Source organism: Pan paniscus, chromosome 3 (assembly GCF_029289425.2).
Source record: "Pan paniscus chromosome 3, NHGRI_mPanPan1-v2.0_pri, whole genome shotgun sequence".
NCBI lineage: Eukaryota > Metazoa > Chordata > Mammalia > Primates > Hominidae > Pan > Pan paniscus.
Genome location: NC_073252.2, coordinates 96,584,718 through 96,606,573, shown reverse-complemented (window position 1 = coordinate 96,606,573; position 21,856 = coordinate 96,584,718). Strand labels below are relative to the sequence as shown.

Genomic DNA, 21,856 nt, shown 5'->3' with positions numbered 1-21,856 from the left:
TCTAAAGGGAATGCAATGTTGAGGCATGAATGTCCCAGTAAGCTGTTTATTCCTTTCTCATTCTAGAGGAGCTTCTTGATTTTATTCCAAGTCTGCCATGTCAAAATTGTGGTTTGGGGAAGAGGGGAGTAAGGGCAATAGAGTGGATAGAAGCATGTGGATGCGCCTTGGTCCTGACATTTGTGTTTTGGTGAACCTGCTGCCTCTGAGAAAAGATAAGGAGTTTAGGATTCGGTCCAGGCTGAAACTTGGGAGAAGCTCATGGCTCCTGGACCTCCTTATTCTGCTTTTAGATGCAAATAAGAAACAGAGATTTGTAAATGATATTCTAATTTTTACAAATAATTATTTGAGGAAAAAGATTTGACTACTTCAAACATACAAGCATTGAAAGTAACATAAAAGGATTTTTGGGTTTTTTTTTTTTGGTGGGGGTGAGGGGGAGAAGCATTTTGTTTATGCAAATACAGGGTACAGAGATCCAGAAGGAGATCATAACATCTGGACAAGCAGTAGCATTCCCCAGCCTCCCACCCCCAACTGTTACAGATAACAGAGGAAACTTGTGGGTAAATAAGTAGTAGGTAATACAGGCATTTATAGATAGGGGACGTTTTCATATCAGACACGGCAGAGCTTTTTTTGAAAAGCACATACCTGTATGATATTTTGATGAATAAAGGTAATGCAGAAGCAAACTGTAATATCAAATAAATTTGAATGAATTCTTCTACAGTACCTACAGTCAAAGGAAATTTATCAGTGAAAATCAGTATACAACAAACAGCAAAATGGAATAAATTTGAATAAATTCCTGCACAGGCAGTCACAGTACATGTTGATAAATATTTCAGTATAAACTGATACAAAGTATAGCATAAAATATTAATTTTGAAGGAATTCCTATGTCATGCCTTGAATAAAAGCTAATATTTCACTGAATAGTGGGTATGTACCAAGCAACGGGAAGAAAACTGAATTAGTTTTCACAAAATGGCTCTAACCTAATGTGTATAACCATTTTTCAGCTGGCTTTGAGCCACAGGTTGCAGTAGTCATATGGATGTGACTCTTAGATGTCAGAGGAATGGCCCTGCTCTGGTGGCGGGGTGGCTGTTGGCCTCTGTCCCTGTCCATCCTGTGGACCTTTTTGTGGACTAAGGAGCTGATGTAGTGAACTGGTACTGCTGGTATGTGGCTTTCTGGACCTGCCTCCCTCAGCCAGAGGAGACCCTTGGATTTCTCCATCCTAAGCCAGACTTACTGATGGCCAAGAGTGAGGAGCAGGCAGAACAGCCACAAAGTAACTGCTTTGCTCTTTGGCTATGCCCTAAAGTGTCCAAAGTCATTGTTCTAAAGTGGAGCAACTACATAACTGACAGTTAACCTCTAGAGCCCTGTACAAATCCTTCCTTTTAGTCCAGATGCTATATGAGTTTGGGAAACCTGAGCCTTGCTGTGTGCACGTATTCCCCTATTGCTGCTGATGCAGGGAAAACTGTGCCCAGTAGTGACACCATCCAGCACCTCAGGTGCCAAAGTCCCCAGGCCGTGATCACAGAGCATGGGGCTGAGCCCCTCATAGGTGGTCACATCACCCTCTTTGTCCTGCTGTCGGCTGGAATGTGTCCAGCCTAGCTCAGCATGGAAGAAGGTGAACCCCACCACCTACCATGAGCAGCACCTCAAATGACAATGCCACAGAGAAAATGGAGCAAAACCAGGATGACCTTGCCAGCTCTTCATTGTAGGATCAATGCATTTAGGTGCAGAGGGGTGTGGATGGAAGCCATGGCCTAGCTTGGCTTGTCGCAGACCTCTGTGCCAGGCCCTTGCCACCTCCTAATGCAGACAGCAAATACTGGAGGCCTGAGCATCAGCTCTTGAAGTAGCTCTCTGGGAGGGCGGTGAGGCATATGTTGAGAGCATGGGATTTGCCAGCAGAAAGATCTTCAGTGAATTACCTAAGCTCATTACACCTTAGAGTCCTCATCTGTAAAATGGGGCACTTGCCTAATGAGGGTGTTATGAAAATTAGCATATTTAAAGGTACTAGGGCTGTTTCTGGCACATTGTCAGGGTTCAGTAATTCTAGTTAAAAATAGAAAAGTGGCTTCTGGCTGGCAAGATGGCCGCATAGGAACAGCTCCGGTCTGTAGCTCCCAGCGAGATTGACTCAGAAGGCGGGTGATTTCTGCATCTCCAACTGAGGTGCCCGGTTCATCTCACTGGGACTGGTTGGACAGCGGGTGCAGCCCACAGAGGGCAAGCCGAAGCAGGGTAGGGCGTCGCCTCACCCGGGAAGCACAAGGGGTCGCGGAATTTCGTCCTCTAGCCAAAGGAAGCCGTGAGGGACTGAGCCTGAGGAACTCCGGCATAGATACTGCGCTTGTTCCACAGTCTTCGCAACCCACAAACCAGGAGATTCCCTCCGGTGCCCACCCCACCAGGGCCCTGGGTTTCAAGCACAAATCTGGGCGGCCATTTGGGCAGACACCGAACTAGCTGCAGGAGTTCTTTTTTTCCATACCCCAGTAGCACCTGGAACGCCAACGAGACAACCATTCACTCTCCTGGAAAGGGGTGCTGAAGCCAGGGATCCAAGTGGTCTGGCTCGGCGGGTCCCACCCCCACAGAGCCCAGCAAACTAAGATCCACTGGCTTGAAATCCTCGCTGCCAGCACGGCAGCAGTCTGAGCTCCACCTGGGGCACTAGAGCTTGGTCGGGGGAGGGGCGTCCGCCATTGCTGAGGCTTGAGTAGGTGGTTTTACATTCACAGTTTAAACAAAGGCACTGGGAAGTTCGAACTGGGCAGAGCCCACTGCAGCTCAGAAAGGCTGCTGGGGCCAGACCGCCAGATTTCTTTTCTCTGGGCAGAGGATCTCTGACAAAAAGGTAGCAGCCCCAGTCAGGGACTTATAGATAAAACCTCCATCTCCGTGGGACAGAGCACCTGGGGAAAGGGGTGGCTATGGGCGCAGCTTCAGCAGACTTAAATGTCCCTGCCTGACAGCTCTGAAGAGAGCAGCGGAACTCCCAGCACAGCGTTTGAGCTCTGCTGAGGGTCAGCCTGCCTCCTCAAGTGGGTCCCTGACCCCTGTGTATCTGGGAGACACATCCCAGTAGGGGCTGACAGACACCTCATACAGGAGAGCTCTGGCTGGCATCTGGCAGGTGCTCCTCTGGGACAAAGCTTCCCGAGGAAAGATCAGGCAGGAATCTTTGCTTCCGCTGGTGATACCCAGGCAAACAGGGCTGAGAGTGGATCTCTAGCAAACTCCAGCAGACCGGCAGCAGAAGGGCCTGACTGTCAAAAGGAAAACTAACAAACAGAAAGGAATAGCACATCTGCTTAAAGACCCCATCTGAAGGTCACCAACATTAAAGACCAAAGATGGATAAATCCACAAAGATGGGGAGAAACCAGCTGAAAAAGGCTGAAAATACCAAAAACCAGAACACCTCTTCTCCTCCAAAGGATTACAACTCCTCACCAGCAAGGGAACAAAACTGGATGGAGAATGAGTTTGACGAATTGACAGAATTAGGCTTCAGAAGGTGGGTAATAACAGACTTGAGCTAAACGAGCATGCTCTAACCCAATGCAAGGAAGCTAAGAACCTTGAAAAAAGGTTAGACGAATTGCTAACTAGAATAACCAGTTTAAAGAAGAACATACATGACCTGATGGCACTGAAAAAACAGCACAAGAACTTCGTGAAGCATATACAAGTATCAACAGCCGAATCAATCAAGCAAAAGAAAGGATAGCAATGATTGAAGATCAACTTAATGAAATAAAGAAAGAAGACAAGATTAGAGAAAAAAGAATAAAAAGGAACGAGCAAAGCCTCCAACAAATATGGGACTATGTGAAAAGACCAAATCTGTGTTTGATTGGTGTACCTGAAAGTGACAAGGAGAATGGAACCAAGTTGGAAAACACTCTGCAGGATATTATCCAGGAGAACTTCCCCAAATTAGCAAGAGAGGCCAATATTCAAATTCAGAAAATACAGAGAACACCACAAAGATACTCCTTGAGAAGAGCAATCCCAAGACACATAATCTTCAGATTCACCAAGGTTGAAATGAAGGAAAAAATGTTAAGGGCAGCCATAGAGAAAGGTCAGGTTACCCACAAAGGGAAGCCCATCAGACTAACAGTGGATCTCTCTGCAGAAACCCTACAAGCCAGAAGAGAGTGGGGGCCAATACTCAACATTCTTAAAGAAAAGAATTTTCAACCCAGAATTTCATATCCAGCCAAACTAAGCTTCATAAGCAAAGGAGAAATAAAATCCTTTACAGACAAGCAAATGCTGAGAGATTTTGTCACCACCAGGCGTGCCTTACAGGAGCTCCTGAAGGAAGCACTAAGCATGGACAGGAACAGCCGGTACCAGCCACTGCAAAAACATACCAAATTGTAAAGACCATTGATGTTATAAAGAAACTGCATCAACTACCAGGCAAAATAACCAGCTAGCATCATAATGACAGGATCAAATTCACACATAACAATATTAACCTTAAATGTAAACATGCTAAATGCCCCAATTAAAAGACACAGACTGGCAAATTGGATAAAAGAGTCAAGACCCATCAGTGTGCTGTATTCAGGAGATCCAGCTCACATGCAAAGACACACATAGGCTCAAAATAAAGGGATGGAGGAATATCTACCAAGCAAATGGAAAGCCAAAAACAAACAAACAAACAAAAAACAGGAGTTGCAATCCTAACCTCTGATAAAAAAGACTTTAAACCAACAAAGATCAAAAGAGAAAAGAAGGGCATTACATAGTGATAAAGGGATCAATGCAGCAAGAAGAGCTAACTATCCTAAATATATATGCATCCAATACAGGAGCACCCAGATTCATAAAGCAAGTTCTTAGAGACCTACAAAGAGGATTAGACTCCCACACAATAATAGCTGGAGACTTTAACACCCCACTGTCAATATTAGACAGATCAATGAGACAGAAAATTAGCAAGGATATTCAGGACTTGAACTCAGCTCTGGACCAAGCGGACCTAATAGACATCTACAGAACTCTCCACCCTAAATCAACAGAATATACATTCTTCTCAGCAACTCATCACACTTATTCTAAAATTGACCACATAATTGGAAGTAAAACACTCCTCAGCAAATGCTAAAGAACGGAAATCACAACAAACAGTCTGTCAGACCATAGTGCAGTCAAATTAGAACTCAGGCTTAAGAAACTCACTGAAAACCACACAACTACATGGAAACTGAACAACCTGGTCCTGAATGACTACAGGGTACATAACGAAATTAAAGCAGAAATAAAGATGTTCTTTGAAACCAATGAGAACAAAGACACAACATACCAGACTCTCTGGGACACATTTAAAGCAGTGTGCAGAGGGAAATTTATAGCACTAAATGCCCACAAGAGAAAGCAGGAAAGATCTAAAATTGACACCCTAACATCACAATTAAAAGAACTAGAGAAGCACAGCAAACAAATTCAAAAGCTAGCAGAAGACAAGAAATAACTAAGATCAGAGCAGAACTGAAGGAGATAGAGACACGAAAAACTCTTCAAAAAAATCAATGAATCCAGGAGCTGGTTTTTTTTTTTTTTTTTTTTTTTTAGATCAACAAAATGGATAGACCACTAGCCAGACTAATAAAGAAGAAAAGAGAGAAGAATCAAATAGATGCAATAAAAAATGATATAGGGGGCCGGGTGCTGTGGCTCACACCTGTAATCCCAGCACTTTGGGAGGCCGAGGCGGGCGGATCACGAGGTCAGGCGATCGAGACCATCCTGGCTAACATGGTGAAACCCTGTCTCTACTAAAAATACAAAAAATTAGCCAGGCTTGGTGGCGGGTGCCTGTAGTCCCAGCTACTCGGGAGGCTGAGGCAGGAGAATAGTGTGAACCCGGGAGGCAGAGCTTGCAGTGAGCCAAGATCGCGCCACTGCACCCCAGCCTGGGCGACAGAGCAAAACTCTGTCTCAAGAAAAAAAAAAAAAAAAAAAAAAGATATAGGGGATATCACCACCAATCCCGCAGAAATACAGACTACCATCAGAGAATACTATAAACACCTCTATGCAAATAAACTAGAAAACCTGTAATAATGGATAAATCCTGGACACATAACACCCCCCCAAGTCTAAACCAGGAAGAAGTTGAATCCCTGAATAGACCAATAACAAGTTCTGAAATTGAGGAAGTAATTAATAGCCTACCAACAAAATGTCCAGGACCAGATGGATTCACAGCCGAATTCTACCAGAGGTACAAACAGGAGATGATACCATTCCTTCTGAAACTATTCCAAACTATAGAAAAAGAGGGAATCCTCCCTAACTCATTTTATGAGGCCAGCATCATCCTGATACCAAAACCTGGCAGAGACACCACAAAAAAGGAAAATTTCAGGCCAATATCTCTGATGAACATTGATGCAGAAATCCTCAATAAAATACTGGCAAACAGAATCCAGCAGCACATGAAAAAGCTTATCCACCATGATGAAGTCAGCTTCATCCCTGGGATGCAAGGTTGGTTCAACATACACAAATCAATAAACATAATCCATCACATAAACAGAACCAGTGACAAAAACCACATGATTATCTCAATAGATGCAGAAAAGGCCTTTGACAAAATTCAACACTCCTTCATGCTAAAAACTCAATAAACTAGGTATCAATGGAACATATCTCAAAATAATAAGAGCTATTTATGACAAACCCACAGCCAATATCATACTGAATGAGGAAACACTGGAAGCATTCCCTTTGAAAACTGGCACAAGACAGGGATGCCCTCTCTCACCACTCCTATTCAACATAGTATTGGAAGTTCTGGCCAGGGCACTCAGGCAAGAGAAAGAAATAAAAATAAAGGTTATTCAATTAGGAAGAGAGGAAGTCAAATTGTCCCTGTTTTCAGATGACATGATTGTATATTTAGAAAACCCCATCGTCTCAGCCCAAAATCTCCTTAAGTTGATAAGCAACTTCAGCAAAGTCTCAGAGTACAAAATCAATATACAAAAATCACAAGCATTGCTATACACCAATAACAAACAGAGAGCCAAATCATGAGTGAACTCCCATTCACAATTGCTTCAAAGAGAATAAAATACCTAGGAATCCAACTTACAAGGGATGTGAAGGACCTCTTCAAGGAGAACTACAAACCACTGCTCAAGGAAATAAGAGAGGACACAAACAAATGCAAAGACATTCCATGCTGATGGATAGGATGAATCAATATTGTCAAAATGGCCATACTGCCCAAGGTAATTATAGATTCAATGCTATCCCCATCAAGCTACCAATGACTTTCTTCACAGAATTGGAAAAAACTACTTTAAACTTCATATGGAACCATAAAAATCCTAGAAGAAAACCTGGGCAGTACCATTCAGGACATAGACATGGGCAAAGACTTCATGACTAAAACACTAAAAGCAATGGCAACAAAAGCCAAAATAGACAAATGGGATCTAATTAAACTAAAGAGCTTCTGCACAGCGAAAGAAACTATCATCAGAGTGAACAGGCAACCTACAGGATGGGAGAAAATTTTTGCAATCTGTCCATCTGACAAAGGGCTAACATCCAGAATCTACAAAGAACATAAACAAATTTACAAGAAAAAAACAACCCCATCAAAACGTGGGCAAAGGATATGAACAGACACTTCTCAAAAGAAGACATTTATGCAGCCAACAAACATATGAAAAAAAGCTCATCATTATTGGTCATTAGACCACAAATCAAAACCACAATGAGATACCATCTCACACCAGTTAGAATGGCGATCATTAAAAAGTCAGGAAACAACAGATGCTGGAGAGGATGTGGAGAAACAGGAATGCTTTTACACTGTTGGTGGGAGTGTAAATTAGTTCAACTACTGTGGAAGACAGTGTGGCGATTCCTCAAGGATCTAGAACTAGAAATACCATTTGACCCAACAGTGCCATTACTGGGTATATACCCAAAGGATTATAAATCATTCTATAAAGATGCATGTATGTTTGTTTATTGCAGCACTATTCACAATAGCAAAGACTTGGAACCAACCCAAATGTCCATCAGTGATAGACTGGATGAAGAAAATGTGGCACATATACACTATGGAATACTATGCAGCCATAAAAAGGGATGAGTTCATGTCCTTTGCAGGGACATGGATGAAGCTGGAAATCCTCTTTCTCAGCAAACTATCACAAGAACAGAAAACCAAACACTGCATGTTCTCACTCATAAGTGGGAGTTGAACAAGGAGAACACATGGACACAGGGAAGGGAACATCACATACTGGGGCCTGTCGTGGGGTAGGGGGTAGGGGAGGGATAGCATTAGGAGTAATACCTAATGTAGGTGACAGGTTGATGGGTGCAGCAAACCACCATGGCATGTGTATACCTATGTAACGAAACTGCAAGTTCTGCACATGTACTCCGGAACTTAAAGTATAATTTAAAAAAGAATAAATAAAAATAGAAAAGTGTGCCTGTAATCCTAGCTACTCAGAAGGCTGAGGCAGAAAGATTATATAATACCAGGAGTTTGAGGCAGCAGTGAGGTATGGTCATGCCAGTATACTCCAGCCTGGGCGACATAGTGAGACCGTCTTTTAACAAAATTTTAACATTTAGCCGGGTATGGTGGCACATGCCCCTAGTCCCAGCTACTCAGGAGGATGAAGCAGGAGGATGGCTTGAGCTCAGGAGTTTGTGGCAGCAGTGACCTATGATCTTGCCACTGCATTCCAGTCTGGACAATGGAGTAAGATCCTGTTTCTAAATGTGTGTGTGTGTGTGTGTGTGTGTGTATTATGTGTGTATATGTTGTGTAATCTTAAGTCAATCTAATAACTGCTCAGTTTACTCTGCAAATGAAAAAACTAGACTAGACAACCTCTAAAATCCTTGTTGATTCTAAATATCTGTGCCTCAGTTTAGCTCCCATTCCCTTATTCCCAAGTCCAATGCACATCCCGTCACTTTGTTTCAACTTTCATGGCCGAAGTGCAGGTGGGGTGGAGTGTGCCTCTAGGAAAGTGGAAACGGCTGTGGCTTTTCCACTGTGGCTTCAGGGAGCCCTGGCCTTAATCAAGCTGCTTTCTAGAGCTGTGTTGCCTCTGAGCCTGTTTCCTCATTTGTATGATGGGGATATCATTGTCTCCTTCACAGTGTGATGACAGTTAGTCATGTACAGAAGGCACCTATAGCTCCTGGCACAGGCGGTGAGCAACAAAAGTTCACCATTATCACTTTCTCAGTGTCTAGGGGACATTTCATCCCTGAGCATCTCTGGCCATTTCAGGATGTGCTCACTGTCTCTCGTTTGCTCTGGTCCCAGTGACCTTGTTAGCTCCTGGCAATGTGTGTGCAGGCCCTTCTGCCTACCCAGTCAGGTGATGGCCTGGTGAACAACAGCAGAGTAGGCCCATGCCTGATGCTCAGTCATTTCACCATCTTTTTCCTGCCAGGTGCCATGTCCAAGATACAACACCTACATCAAGGAACTCAGAGTCTGAAGTCAAGGCTGCAGAAACTGTGGTCTAGCTTTCTGACCAAAGCTGGGTTTTGTGCTTCTGTGGCAGTGTAGATTCTTTTGCTTGAACATACTCAAAATCTTAGTTTTTAATTGGTGATTCTTTTTAGGATTACAGCAGTTTTTGGTCTCAAAGCCAAAAGATTCTGAATTATTACAGATCTTGTGTTATTTTGTGGCTGTATAACATCTCTTAACCAACCAAACAAGATGAGTAGGTTAGAGATTAAACTGGCTTCAGAAGTCTAAATGAAACTGAATCCCCAAGTTCTGAGACGCAGTGAGGAGAAACTGTATTGCCAATAGATCTTCTCATCCTGCATTTGGAGTGGTCGGGATTCTGGAGTCAGATGCCTGGGTTTGAATCGGGGTTTTCCCAGTCACTAGGTAGGTAGCAACTCTAGTCCAGGCTACTTAATGTCTCGTAAGCTCAGTTTCCACAATTGGAAAGTGACGATGTGGTGTTTACTTCAGTGGTTGTTGTGAAACTTTATTGAAATGACACAAGTTCGTAACTGTGCCAGTTCCATTGTAAGGATGCAATAAATGTTAGCTCTTGTTTTTATTAATGACGAGGATATAGTGTTTAAACTCAATGCCCACTTCGGGCAGTTTTTTACCCTGTGGAAGCAGTTGTAATAATTTTCAAATCAGGCTTGCTACACCCTTCCAGCTGGAAAGAAAAGTCTCTAATTTCATTGATTTTCGAGGGCACATGCCTTAGTTGAATGAGTAGTAACCAAATGAAGATATGTAGTAGGCAGTTAGAAGTGTTAGCATCTTTGGGGTCATGTGGTCAACCACATTATAAATGAATGCTTGGATGTAAGGGCAGACCTGCATCTGTGTGTGTGTTTTCAGTGGGTGGATGGGGCCATGTGGTATCACAGCGTGCCACACAGGGATTTACGGTGGTCAAGAAGCATTTGTGGTACAGAGCTTGGAGTTTGGAGTAAGTAAGGCTTCCTTGTTTTGCATCCTGGCTCTACCACTGTCAATCCATGTGACCTTGGGTGAGTCACTTAACTGTTTCCTCACCTGTTAAATGTGAATAATAACAGTACCTCTCCCCTTTTGTGAAGACTGAATGAGATAAATGAAAAGCTGTTTGCAGTATGGTCATACTAAAATGGGAGCAGTCAGTACCCTCCCCCCATTTCCAGCAGAGTGGTGGGCAGGTCTAGCTAGCCCTTGTACATACACCTTGCAGAATACTTTATAGTAGTGAGCATAGCTGGTAAATGTACAATAAAAAAAGTTCCTGTTTTTCATTTCTACCTGATTGAATGAGACACCTATTTAATGTAAATTTCAATAATGCTCTGATACTAACTCTGTTCAAGTTAGTAAGAGAGCTTTGTAGAGTTATTGTGACACCTGGGTTAAGTATGGCTGACTTTGGGTTAAGTATGAGGTCTAATCATCCCAGTCTGTCCTCTAGATTTTTTGCTGTTTTGTTCAATATAATTATGTAAACAGGTATTCTCTATGTAAACATTTGTGAAAGTTAAAATACCGAAGCAGATTAAATATAGAACTAGACTGGATGCCTACATCAGTGTTTTAGTGACAGCAAAAAAAAAAAAAAAAAAAAAAAAATCATCTGTTACATTTAATTATTTTGGCTAGTTTCAGTTCTGTTGGCTTGATAGTATTCTTTTTAGTTGATATATAAATTTGCTTGGGGTTTTATACCAGTCTTCTATTTCTGCATATTTAAGGAATATTTTAATAAATAATAACTTATGTCAACCTTGAGGATCTATGACTTTTTTCTTTTAAAGAGGGTTCATATATTAGTCCATAACCATTGAATAGATGGTTCAGAGTGTATGAAGAAGAGCATAATCCTGTGCACAGCTGGCTTTTCTGATTTGCAGGGTATTTAGTGTACATTTCTCTATCCAGCTCATATGCCGGACAGAGGAACACTTTACCCTTCTGGTCTCTCTGCCTGTTGAGCAATTGGGTTATTCTGGGTATGTGGAGGAGCTTTTTTGATTCTTATTGTGAGGGATGCTTTCAACAGAAAAGAGAGGAAGAATATTTGTCTTTCATTGCTCAATACCCAGGTATTTCATATTCATCAGAAATAGCTACTTCTGAATTCTTTTTTCCTCTTTAAATTAGACACAACATTATCCCGTCTACTGTTATTTCTTTTTTACATTTTTATATTAGCAGTCGACTGTTGGCATGTTCTCTCAGCTGCCTCTAGTGATGACATCCGGGCTTTTAACAGCCATGCTTTTCCAGGGAGCCCTGTGCACTTCATAGATTACACCGTTAGTCCTCACAGTTGTTCCCGGAGGTAGGTAGGATCAGACAGAGCATGTAGGGGTGAGAACAGAGGGCTGGGGCGAGTCAGTCTGAGAAAAGCAGTGGGTTACTTCTTTTATGTTAACATTTCTGCTTTAGGCAGAGTTCTGCATTTCCACCTATTTTCATATTTTCTTCAAAGCATTTTTCAAATGATAAGTCATTAGCTTCATGGCTGCAGAATGAAGTAAGGGGATATTAATATAGCTATTGAGAAATAAGAACCTTCACTGAAATATTTTTAGGGTCGTTAAGAGCAGTTTTAACTCTTGGTTTGGGTGTGATTTTTGCCTAGAATTTGGAGTGTATTTAAATTGATTTTATATCTAAATTGAGTGATCAAAAGAAACCTCTCTAATGATATAGTTGTCTAATGTCTATTCAGTGTAACTCTTTGAAGGTGCAAGATTAATATTCCTAAAGCCCAGCTCTGATCATTTCATAATTTTCTTTTGTGTCCTTTTTAACATTATGAGCTTTGGATTCAAAAGACCTGGCTTCATTTTATGGGCTGGTTATATAACCTGTCTGATTCTCACTTGCCTTCTCTATAATGGAGGTAATAATACCCAACTCAAAGAGTGGTGGTTACAATTAAGTGAGATCATGTGTGTGAGATACTAAGCACAGTCGATGTCAATAAAGCTTTAAAAAGGCAAAAAACAGTACAAAATCCAGATTCTTTGATGCTATGTTTTAGATGCTGCCTTGGAATCACCTCATAACTGAGTTCTTATTTTCCAGCCAAATACAAAACCTCACTCTTCATTTTTCATGAAGCAGAACAACCAATACAATTTACATGAGGCTAAAAAGCTTCATGAAATAGTACTTTATCTTGCCACATGCTATAGCATTCTATTCCATTTCATTGAGGAAGAAAATGGCCATTAAACTGTGATATCAAGCAAGTTGCAACCTGTTTAAAAAACAGTGGTCTAGAAGGCCTTCCATCTCCATTTCTTAGAATTCTACCCTCCACCCCCCTTGAGACCTGTACCCCCTCATGAAATCTTCCCTCATCTTGGCATCTGGTGGCCTTCTCTGAACTTATTTTTTCTCAGTCTCATTTATGGCATTTACTGCAAATTGGCATTTAGGTTCATTATTGATTCATAACTTATCTCTATGGTGAGATGATAAGTACCATCAGGGCATGAACTCCATTGTGCCATCATTTATCAACCTGTGAACATAGCAGGATGTCCTGCCCACTGAAGCCCTCAGAGGTATTTGTTAGAAAATTGCCTGGTGTCTTGGATGCTTCCTTACCTTTGTGCTGACATTTGAAAGCCGTAGAATTAGAGTTTGTGTGTTTACCCTCGGGAGCGGGTTGCCTCTCGCCATGACTACTATCTAGTTCAGATGTTTTCACCTGGCCTGCCTTGGATTTCTTGTGTATGTGAAAAAGAATGACATTAGGTTGAGATTGGTATTCTGGCTTCTAAATGGAGATTCTCAATTTTCCTGTTTCCTGACTTGACTTTGTTGGGCCTCAGAGGCTCCTTTCAGTTCTAACAGTGTTTGAGCAAAAATCAGCCTCCTTTCTGATGAGACCCAGCCTGATATCTTTAAACCTTGGACCTTTGCAGCATGTAACAGTTAATGATTTTAGCCTATGAGACCTGCACTTTATAGCCTAGGACACCTTTGATGTTTCTGTGTATGTACACGGTGATCTGTAGATTCTATATGTGAGGATATTTATATGCAGTATTTTATTCATATAGAGCCTTTCATCTACAATGAGAAAATAGTATACAGACAAGAATGGGATACTTATATCTTAATTATACAGATACAGTAAGTCCTCACTTAATATCATCTATTTGGAAACTGTGACTTTAAGCAAAATGACATGTATGTATAAGAAATCTAATTTTACCATAGGCTACTTGATACAGACAAAAGTTGAAGTTGCTAGGACATATTTCTGGTCACAAAAACATCAGCAAACTAAGTAAAGATTCAAAACACTTTTAATATTAAACATTGAAATAAATGTGAGCTATATATACAGAACTCAGGAGGTGGAGGTTGCAGTGAGCCGAGATCTCACCACTGCACTCCAGCCTGGGGGACAGAGCAAGACTCTGTCTCGAAAACAAGACAAAGGATTAATAAAAACAAAATAATTATTTACTCAATGATTCCATGATTTTAGTTCAGGGTTGAGAGTGGCTGGAGTCTGTCCTGGCATATCAGGGCACAAGGCAGGGACCCACCCTAGACAGGACACCATTCCATCACACATCCACACTCACTCAGACAGGGACCGTGTGGACACTTCAGTTCGGTTCACCTAATGCACACATCTTTGGGATGTGGGAGGAAACCAGAGTACCCAAAGAAAACCCGTGCAGACGTGGGGCAAATGTGCAAACTCTGCACAGTGGCCCCGGCCTCTCATCAATGTTACTGAAGGAAACGACATTGAACAAAATGACATTTCTCGAAGACCTGCTGTACACCACATCTCACATTTGGAGCCCAGTTTTGAGAACCTAGTGATAAGATTTCAGGAAGAGCAGGACCCATTTTATGTTTACACAAATTACCTACTCAAGGGTCAACCTCATTTAAAGGAACTGATTTAATTTAGGAAAGCTGTTTCTTTCCCTTTTAAATCTAATTTAAGAAGCTTGACTGAAATAGTAATAGATACCAGAGAAGTGGCTGTGCAGCTACGTAAACTAACAGACCTGGCCATAGAAACATCTCTCTTGGGACAATACCTTGATAAAATACATATCAGAAATATCTAGGAAATTATAGATAAAAAACAGATCATTAACAATTTAATGACACACAGGAAAAAGATTTTTAAAAACATAACTGCATAGTAAAGTCTGGGAAAAGTTACTGGTACACAGGTGTAGGCGGTAAATCTATTTATAGTCAGATTTTTCTCTTTTGAGCATTGAACAGTTAATAGGGACTTATGAAATGAGTTTTGTTAATTCAGTACTCAGAATTCGCAGACAAGCTTCCTTATTTAGATTCTTTCCCATCTAGTCTGCCATTTACCAGAGCTAAAGTGTGTGTCAAAGGAAGCAGGATTTGTCTTAAAGGAGATTTGGAGGAAATCTTCCTTCAATATTTAAGTGTTTGGCAAAGTCATGCTCACATGGACGTCAGTTTTAAGAGGAGGAAGTTTAAAATCAGGTGGCTTATTTACGTTACTGGCTGAAAGCCTGTCTGATAGGATTGACATGGAGCACTAATTAATCACCTAGGGTCTCCTCATTTACTAATCATATTGCACAAAACTTCCCTGCTGACTGAGGCTCAAGGGCAAACCGTGGGCTTCCAGCCAGCTTATTTTTCATAAGCATTATGCTACCGTTGTAAATTAATGTGAACCTAATATTTTCTGTCAGCGGTTTACTTTCCCATGGCGACCCTCTCCGGTTAAACAGCTTTAAATGAAATCTTGTATCAAAAATGAAAAGAAGTTTCTTGCAAAAGGAAAAAAGGATTTTAGGTCCTCTTTGCAATCTTTTTTCCCCATAGTATATGCTATTTCAGTTCTGATACAAATCTGCTAGATTAACTGAACAATGCACAGATGATGTGATAGTTTCTTTTTGTTATCTGAAAAGTGACCTTATGTTGTGCTTAGGTAAGAGACTTTTTAATTACACTTTTAATGGCAATAATAGTGTGTTTATTGAGTGCCTACTATACATAAAACACATACCTTAACTCATTGATCCTCATATCAATGCTATGTGAATGCTAGGCAATAGTCTGTATTTATGGGAGAGAAAATTGAGAGTGTCAGCTTGCCCAGGCCACATCCATTAAATGCTGGGGCCCAGATTTGAACCAAGGTTTGTCATCAGAGGTCAGGCTCATTTGGCTGTGTCACTATTTATAATTTGTATGGTCCCTTTATACTTTCTGTTTTAACTTCAGGAAATTAGCAGTCCTCTTAATTTTTAAAGATAAAGGCTGGGCACGGTGGCTTATGCCTGTAATCCCAGCACTTTGGGAGGCCGAGGCAGGTGGATCACTTGAGGCCAAGAGTTCATGTTGACCAGCCTGGCCAACATGGCGAAACCTTGTCTCTACTAAAAAATACAAAAATTAGCCAGGTGTGGTGGTGCACACCTGCAATCCCAGCTATTCAAGAGGCTGAGGCAAAAGAATCACTTGAACCCGGGAGGCAGAGGTTGCAGTGAGCCGAGCACGCGCCTCTGCACTCCAGCCTGGGCGACAGATGGAGACTCTGTCTCAAAAAAAAACCATAATTTTTATTTCCATGTTGATTTTTTAATATTCATCTGAATTAGTAAATCATTTTAGAAGCTTGCTGATCTCTAGCACATGCTTTTATATCTTCAACTCACTTTAATGTCATGCCACTTTTATTCAGAGAACAAAAAGTTATGGATGTCTTTAAACCAGAGGAAATAAGGGACGCTTATTCACATCCCTCATGCTGTTGTTCATCAGGAGACTCTTCCAAACAATTCTAACAGAAAAGGAAAATTCCAGAGTGCACACACATGGATAGTTTCCAAGGCAGTGCTTGTTGAGAACCCAGCCTTCTCTCTTGAAGCTGTGAATAGTTTGTCTTATATGTAAATTAATTTCCAAGAGTCTGTGCAGTAAAGTCTTATATAAAAGAACATATAAAAGAATGATTTGTCAAAAACCATTTTCCTCGTTAAAAATACCTAACTAAGGAGAGAGGTTGATATTCGGTGGCTTCTGTGGGCTCTGTGTTAAGCCAGTACTTTACTTCTTAGTATGCAGTGCTGATGTTCTTGGTTGAAAGGAATCCATTCCATTTCTTTTTATAGTGTCATGAAAAGTTGGAAAGAGGAAAAACTGAGCTGAACATACAGAATAAATAACTAAATGGTGTCGTCAGGCTGCCCTTTTGTTTTCAGACATCCCCCCTCCTTCCTCCTTTGTGAGTCACTGAGCCAGTAAGATGGATCAAAGATGCCTCAGTGTATAGAACATTTTATGTGGAGGTTATTTGTCATCCACAACAAAGGACTAATTGCCTCTGTGCCTTCTTTCACATGATAATCAATGGATTGGGATCTCCTGATTATGCCCCATGCATCCTGCATTCATCTCTCAAGATGTTTTAGGTTTTGATTGAATTTATAAATCATCAGAAAGATGACGTCAGTTCAGTGCAACTATTAAGGGGATTTTAAACATGGGTATGGAAATATGAAAACAGAGCTTGAAGTGAAGGCACCTGTCATCATTCTTTTTGTAAATGGTTGATTTGATCGGAGGTATAACTTCTGTGATAGCTATTAAGAAGGGTCCTGGCATTTTTAAGATGGAGCATTTATTTCAAAAGGCCCACCAGGAGAAAATTCACTTCCTGTTTCAGCGTGGACTTGAGGTTCTCAGAGATGATTTCTTGGATGACTTTGTTGCTAATGTTATCAATCAGGTTTCATTTTAAAGAAGCTTTCCGAATTCTAACAAGAAGTCAGTGTACTCTGAGTATAGTTTTCTGTAGTGGATTTGCCTAATGTGGGGGTTGGGCACATAGGCCACGGGAGCGTGTAAGTGTAGGAAACACCATTCAGCTCATTCTGTACAATGTCTGAAGCTTTGAAGTTACATTCTCCTGGCATTTCAATTATTTCAAAGGCAAGATGTTTACTAAAATGTACCTGAAACATGGAGTTATTTCTTAGGAACTTTTAATATTTACAGTTAAATTAGAACACTTTAAAGTGAAAGAATGATATATTGACTGTAGCACAGACATCTGTTTAATAACAGTCACTTTCCCCTTCTTTAAATGTATAAATGTCCTGTGTTTCTTAGAAAAGAAAGATTTCATCAGTGAAACAAACAAAAAAAACAGAACCCACAAAAACAAAATAAAATTCAAAAACACACACAGATATATAGGCATAGAGAGAGCATTTGTGATAAGTGTTTTAAAAATAGCTATTAATATCTCAGCAGCCTCCTCAGCTCTGATGGCGCTGACATCCCACAGGGCAAGCTGAAGCAAGCCAGGGAGCTGGAGAACAATCTAAGACACCAAACTCTTCTGTGGAACAATAACACTGAATGTCAAGGACTGTGAAGGGTCTGAGATTTCACCCTGCATGCCAGCAAACAAGTTATCCTGCCACAGTGTCACAAATCCTGGCAGAAGGCATCACACTGCTGGGGCAGACACATAGGACTTTATTAATCACAGCAATGCCAGGAACCAGAGGATCAATATTTTTGTACACTTTCCCTGAGCCCTAATTCTTACAGGGTGGTGCAGAGAGGGCCCGGTGATACATAGTGAGTTGTATTCTAGGAGAGGAACCCTGAACTTAGGGAACTCCGATCTTTTATAATGGGCAGTAAGCCTCCCTGACCCTTGCTCTGTAAAGAAACACTGCATCTTTCAAGGCTATCTGCTGTTCAAATTTTCTTGAAAAGATAGTAATGAAGGACTCACTTGTAATGTCAGTGCCTTGCTGATAAGGTGGCTCACACCTGTAATCTCAGTGCTTTGGGAAGCCGAGGCAGGTGGATCACAAAGTCAGGAGTTCAAGACCCGCCTGACCAACATGGTGAAACCCTGTCTCTACTAAAAATACAAAAATTAGCCAGGCGTGGTGGCACGCACCTGTAATCCCAGCTACTCAGGAGGCTGAGGCAGGAGAATCGCTTGAACCGGGGAGGTGGAGGTTGCAGTGAGCCGAGATTGCGCCACTGCACTCCAGCCTGGGCGACAGAGCGAGACTCTATCCCCACCACCCTGCCCCCAAAAAAAGTGTAGATGTGAGAATTGTCTCCCCACACAAACTATTCTGGAAATAGGCACCAGATAAGTACTGATTCCATGAATGGCTAATCTGTGCTGCCTTCTAAAGGCAGTGCAGGTACCAGATGACACAGCCATAACTGCAGCGTTATATCTCTGTTATTTTAACAAATGGATAAAAGGTGGTATTTTAATTTATCCTGTATCTATGCAACATATTCTTTTCCAAATGTCTTCCCTGTGTTTGACAGTCACAGTCTTGTGACATTGCAGCAGGTGTTATTACCCATTTACACTTGAGGAGACTATCATTCAGTGACTTGACCAAGGTCACACACAGTTACTCTGCAGCTCGCCACTACACCTGGGGGCTCCTGACTCCCCGTCTGATGGTCTTTGGAACACATTGTGTAACACTGCCTCCCTTTTGTCTCCTACGTAAGGTAACGGATATTTCCAGATATTACAGAGGTGCCCCCAGGCCAGTCCTGAGTTCCTTTTTGGCAGTTTCCGTGCCTCCCAACTCATCTTACCTAGCCACACAATGCCCAGTGTCTGGTGGTCATGCTGGACTCATTTGAGTTGAGGGAAGTTACTTTTTTAATGCTTTCTTGTTGCTCTATGTTTTAATTTTCACTTAACGGAACACAAACAGTCTCCACTGTTGCCACCCCTTTGCTTAGTAGAGCTGGCCCCTTCCCCTACTTAATGTGTAATTGCTCTATGGGCTTTGGTGGCACCTCTTTCTTGGTTTCCTGCTGCCCTTTTATCTAATTCTTCTGAATCTCCCCTTTTGGTCTCCTCTGTACGCTGCCCCATACATCTTCATGATCTCTAAGACAATGCCTTGATCCTCTTTCCTCCAGACTATATGTGGCCTTAATGATAACCACAATCAGTTATTTATTGAGCCAGGCATATGCCAGGCACCTTTTCATGTGCCACACACTTTAAGCACATTATTTGAGCACATGCGTTATCTCATTTAGTCTTCCCAGTGACTCCACGAGATAGATTCCACTTGTCTCTGTGTTTTGTAGAGGAAGAAATAGAGGACTGACAAGTTAAATTACTTGTCTAAGGTCACACAGCCAGTAATGGTGGAACCTGAATGCTAAGCCAAGTTTGACTCTAGCGCCAACTGCTGTCCAGCCCCCAGATTTCCTTGTGCAAGAGTCAGAATCTTTCCACATCAGTGTCTGACATCTGTCTTGGTAATAACACCTAAAACTGAAATCTAAAACTGATATTTCTCTCAAAATATTCTCCACTTCTAGTATTCCTAACTTTGTAAATGACACCAAAAGCCTGCCAAGTTGTTTAAGCTAAAAACTGGGATGTTTTCTTAGACTGCGCTCTTTTCTTCACCTCCCAGGACATTCCCCTTCATCCATTCATTTTTTTCCTTGCCTTTCCTCTTGTTTTTCCTTTCCTTTCCTTTCTAACAGACTCACTGTCTCACTCAGGCTAGAATGCAGTGACGTGATCATCCCTCAATGTAACCTTGAATTCCTGGGCTCAAGCGATCCTCCCACTCAGCCTCCCAAGTAGCTGTGACCACAGACACATAGCACCACGCCTGGCTAATCTTTTTAATTTTATTTTCATATTTATTTTTTATATTCACTGTGTTGCCCAGGCTGGTCTCAAACTCCTGGACTCAAGCAATCCTCCCACATTGGCCTCCCAAAGTGCTGGGACTACAGACTGAGCCATTGCACCTGGACCTAAAGGCCCATAGTTTTAACCTTGTACCCTGCTGCTTCCTGCCACTGAGTTCATAGAGTCTCTGCCTTTTCATCTGCTGTTTCCATCTTGCTGCGGCTGCCTCTTCCTTTTTCAGCTGATGTCATTCTCACCAAATTAGTAGCCTCCCAATTTGTCTTGCTACCTGCAGTCTCATCTCTCTTCAATTCATTCTTTGTACTGTGCTGGAAAGATGTTTCTGAAATGCAAATCTGATCAATTGTTTTGCTTAAAATCCTTGGTTGGCTTCCCATGGCTTGTTGGTCCCTTGGTACCCGTAACACATACAGCTATGCTGATCAGGCCTTAGCCCTTCTAGCCCAGAGGTTCTCAAACTTCAACACATGTCACAATTACCTGCAGGGCTTGTTAAGAAGACAGAACTTGCTGGGCCCTGCCCCCAGAGTTTCTGATGTAGTAGGTCTCGAGCTGCCTCAGAATTTGCATTTCTGACAAGTTCCCTGGTGCTACCACTGGTGCGGGACCATAGCCTGCCTAGTGCCTTGTCTGGCTCTCTCTGCTCCAGCCCTGGAACCACTTGCAGGTTCCTGAAGGGACATGCTGTTTCAGGCTTTGATCCTTTTGGATAAGCTGTTGACTCTACAGGAGATAGTCTTTCTATCGCCGTCTCTTTAAAATACAGTTCAAGTGTCACTTCCTAGGAAGCTTCCTCTGACCCATGCAGTGATCTCATAGTTTCTGTGGCAACCCATGTGCATCTCTGGGAATGCTCCATTTCTGTAATTGAGTTGTCATTTTATTTATGTATCTCCCACCCACTCCCACCAGACCATTAGCTCTTTAAGAAAAGATATCCATTTTCTTTTTCACCCTTCTATCCCTGGCACCTAGCATGGTGGCTGGTATATACTGAAGATATTCATTAAATAAGTTGAATGATATAATCCTACTTTTACCTTAAAGAAGAATTCTATTTTGGTTTTTATTTGCATTAACCTTTATCATACCTTGTTTTTAAATGTCAGGATAGGCTGGGTGTGGTGTGGCTCACGCCTGTAATCCCAGCACTTTTGGAGGCTAAAGGGGGGAGGATCACTTGAGCCTAGGAAAAGTTAAAAAAAAAAAAAAAAAAGTCAAGATGTTTCAACATAAAAACAGTGTGCATCTGACAGTATTAAACTTTCGAAGCTACCATTAGAGAGAGCTTATAACTCAGCTGTCTAATGCAAACCGCAGTTTATTCCTACAAAGGCCGATGTTTGTCTATAGATAACTTACTTCTCATGCCTCTGATTTGAAGTGCTTGAGTTATTCCTCAGTCCTTCTCAGCCTTCAGAACATTTCTCTGGTATGTTTTTCAGCCTTGGATTTATCTAATCAGGGAGTTACAGATGGAATAGTGCAAGCCTTTCTTTTACTGAGACAAGCAAAGATTAGTGGGCTGTAAACTTGCAGCCTCCATGTTTCCATCCAAAAGAGGATGGCTCATCCCTCACTTTCCCTTTTAC

The 21,856-nt window shown here is 41.7% G+C and overlaps 1 protein-coding gene across 3 annotated transcripts in view; it reads left to right on the top strand.

The window, feature by feature from the left end:
- The window catches only part of TSPAN5 (tetraspanin 5), a 180,891-nt gene that overhangs the window by 111,971 nt on the left and 47,064 nt on the right, over positions 1-21,856 (top strand). The window contains exon 1 of one of the 3 annotated variants that reach the window (XM_055111650.2): positions 8,747-8,797. The exons of the other annotated variants lie outside the window; for them this stretch is intronic. Within the exon in view, the coding sequence (XP_054967625.1) occupies positions 8,762-8,797 (36 nt within the window). The 5' untranslated portion in view covers positions 8,747-8,761. Of the gene's footprint in view, positions 1-8,746; positions 8,798-21,856 lie in introns of those variants that run through there. 3 annotated transcript variants of the gene reach the window in all.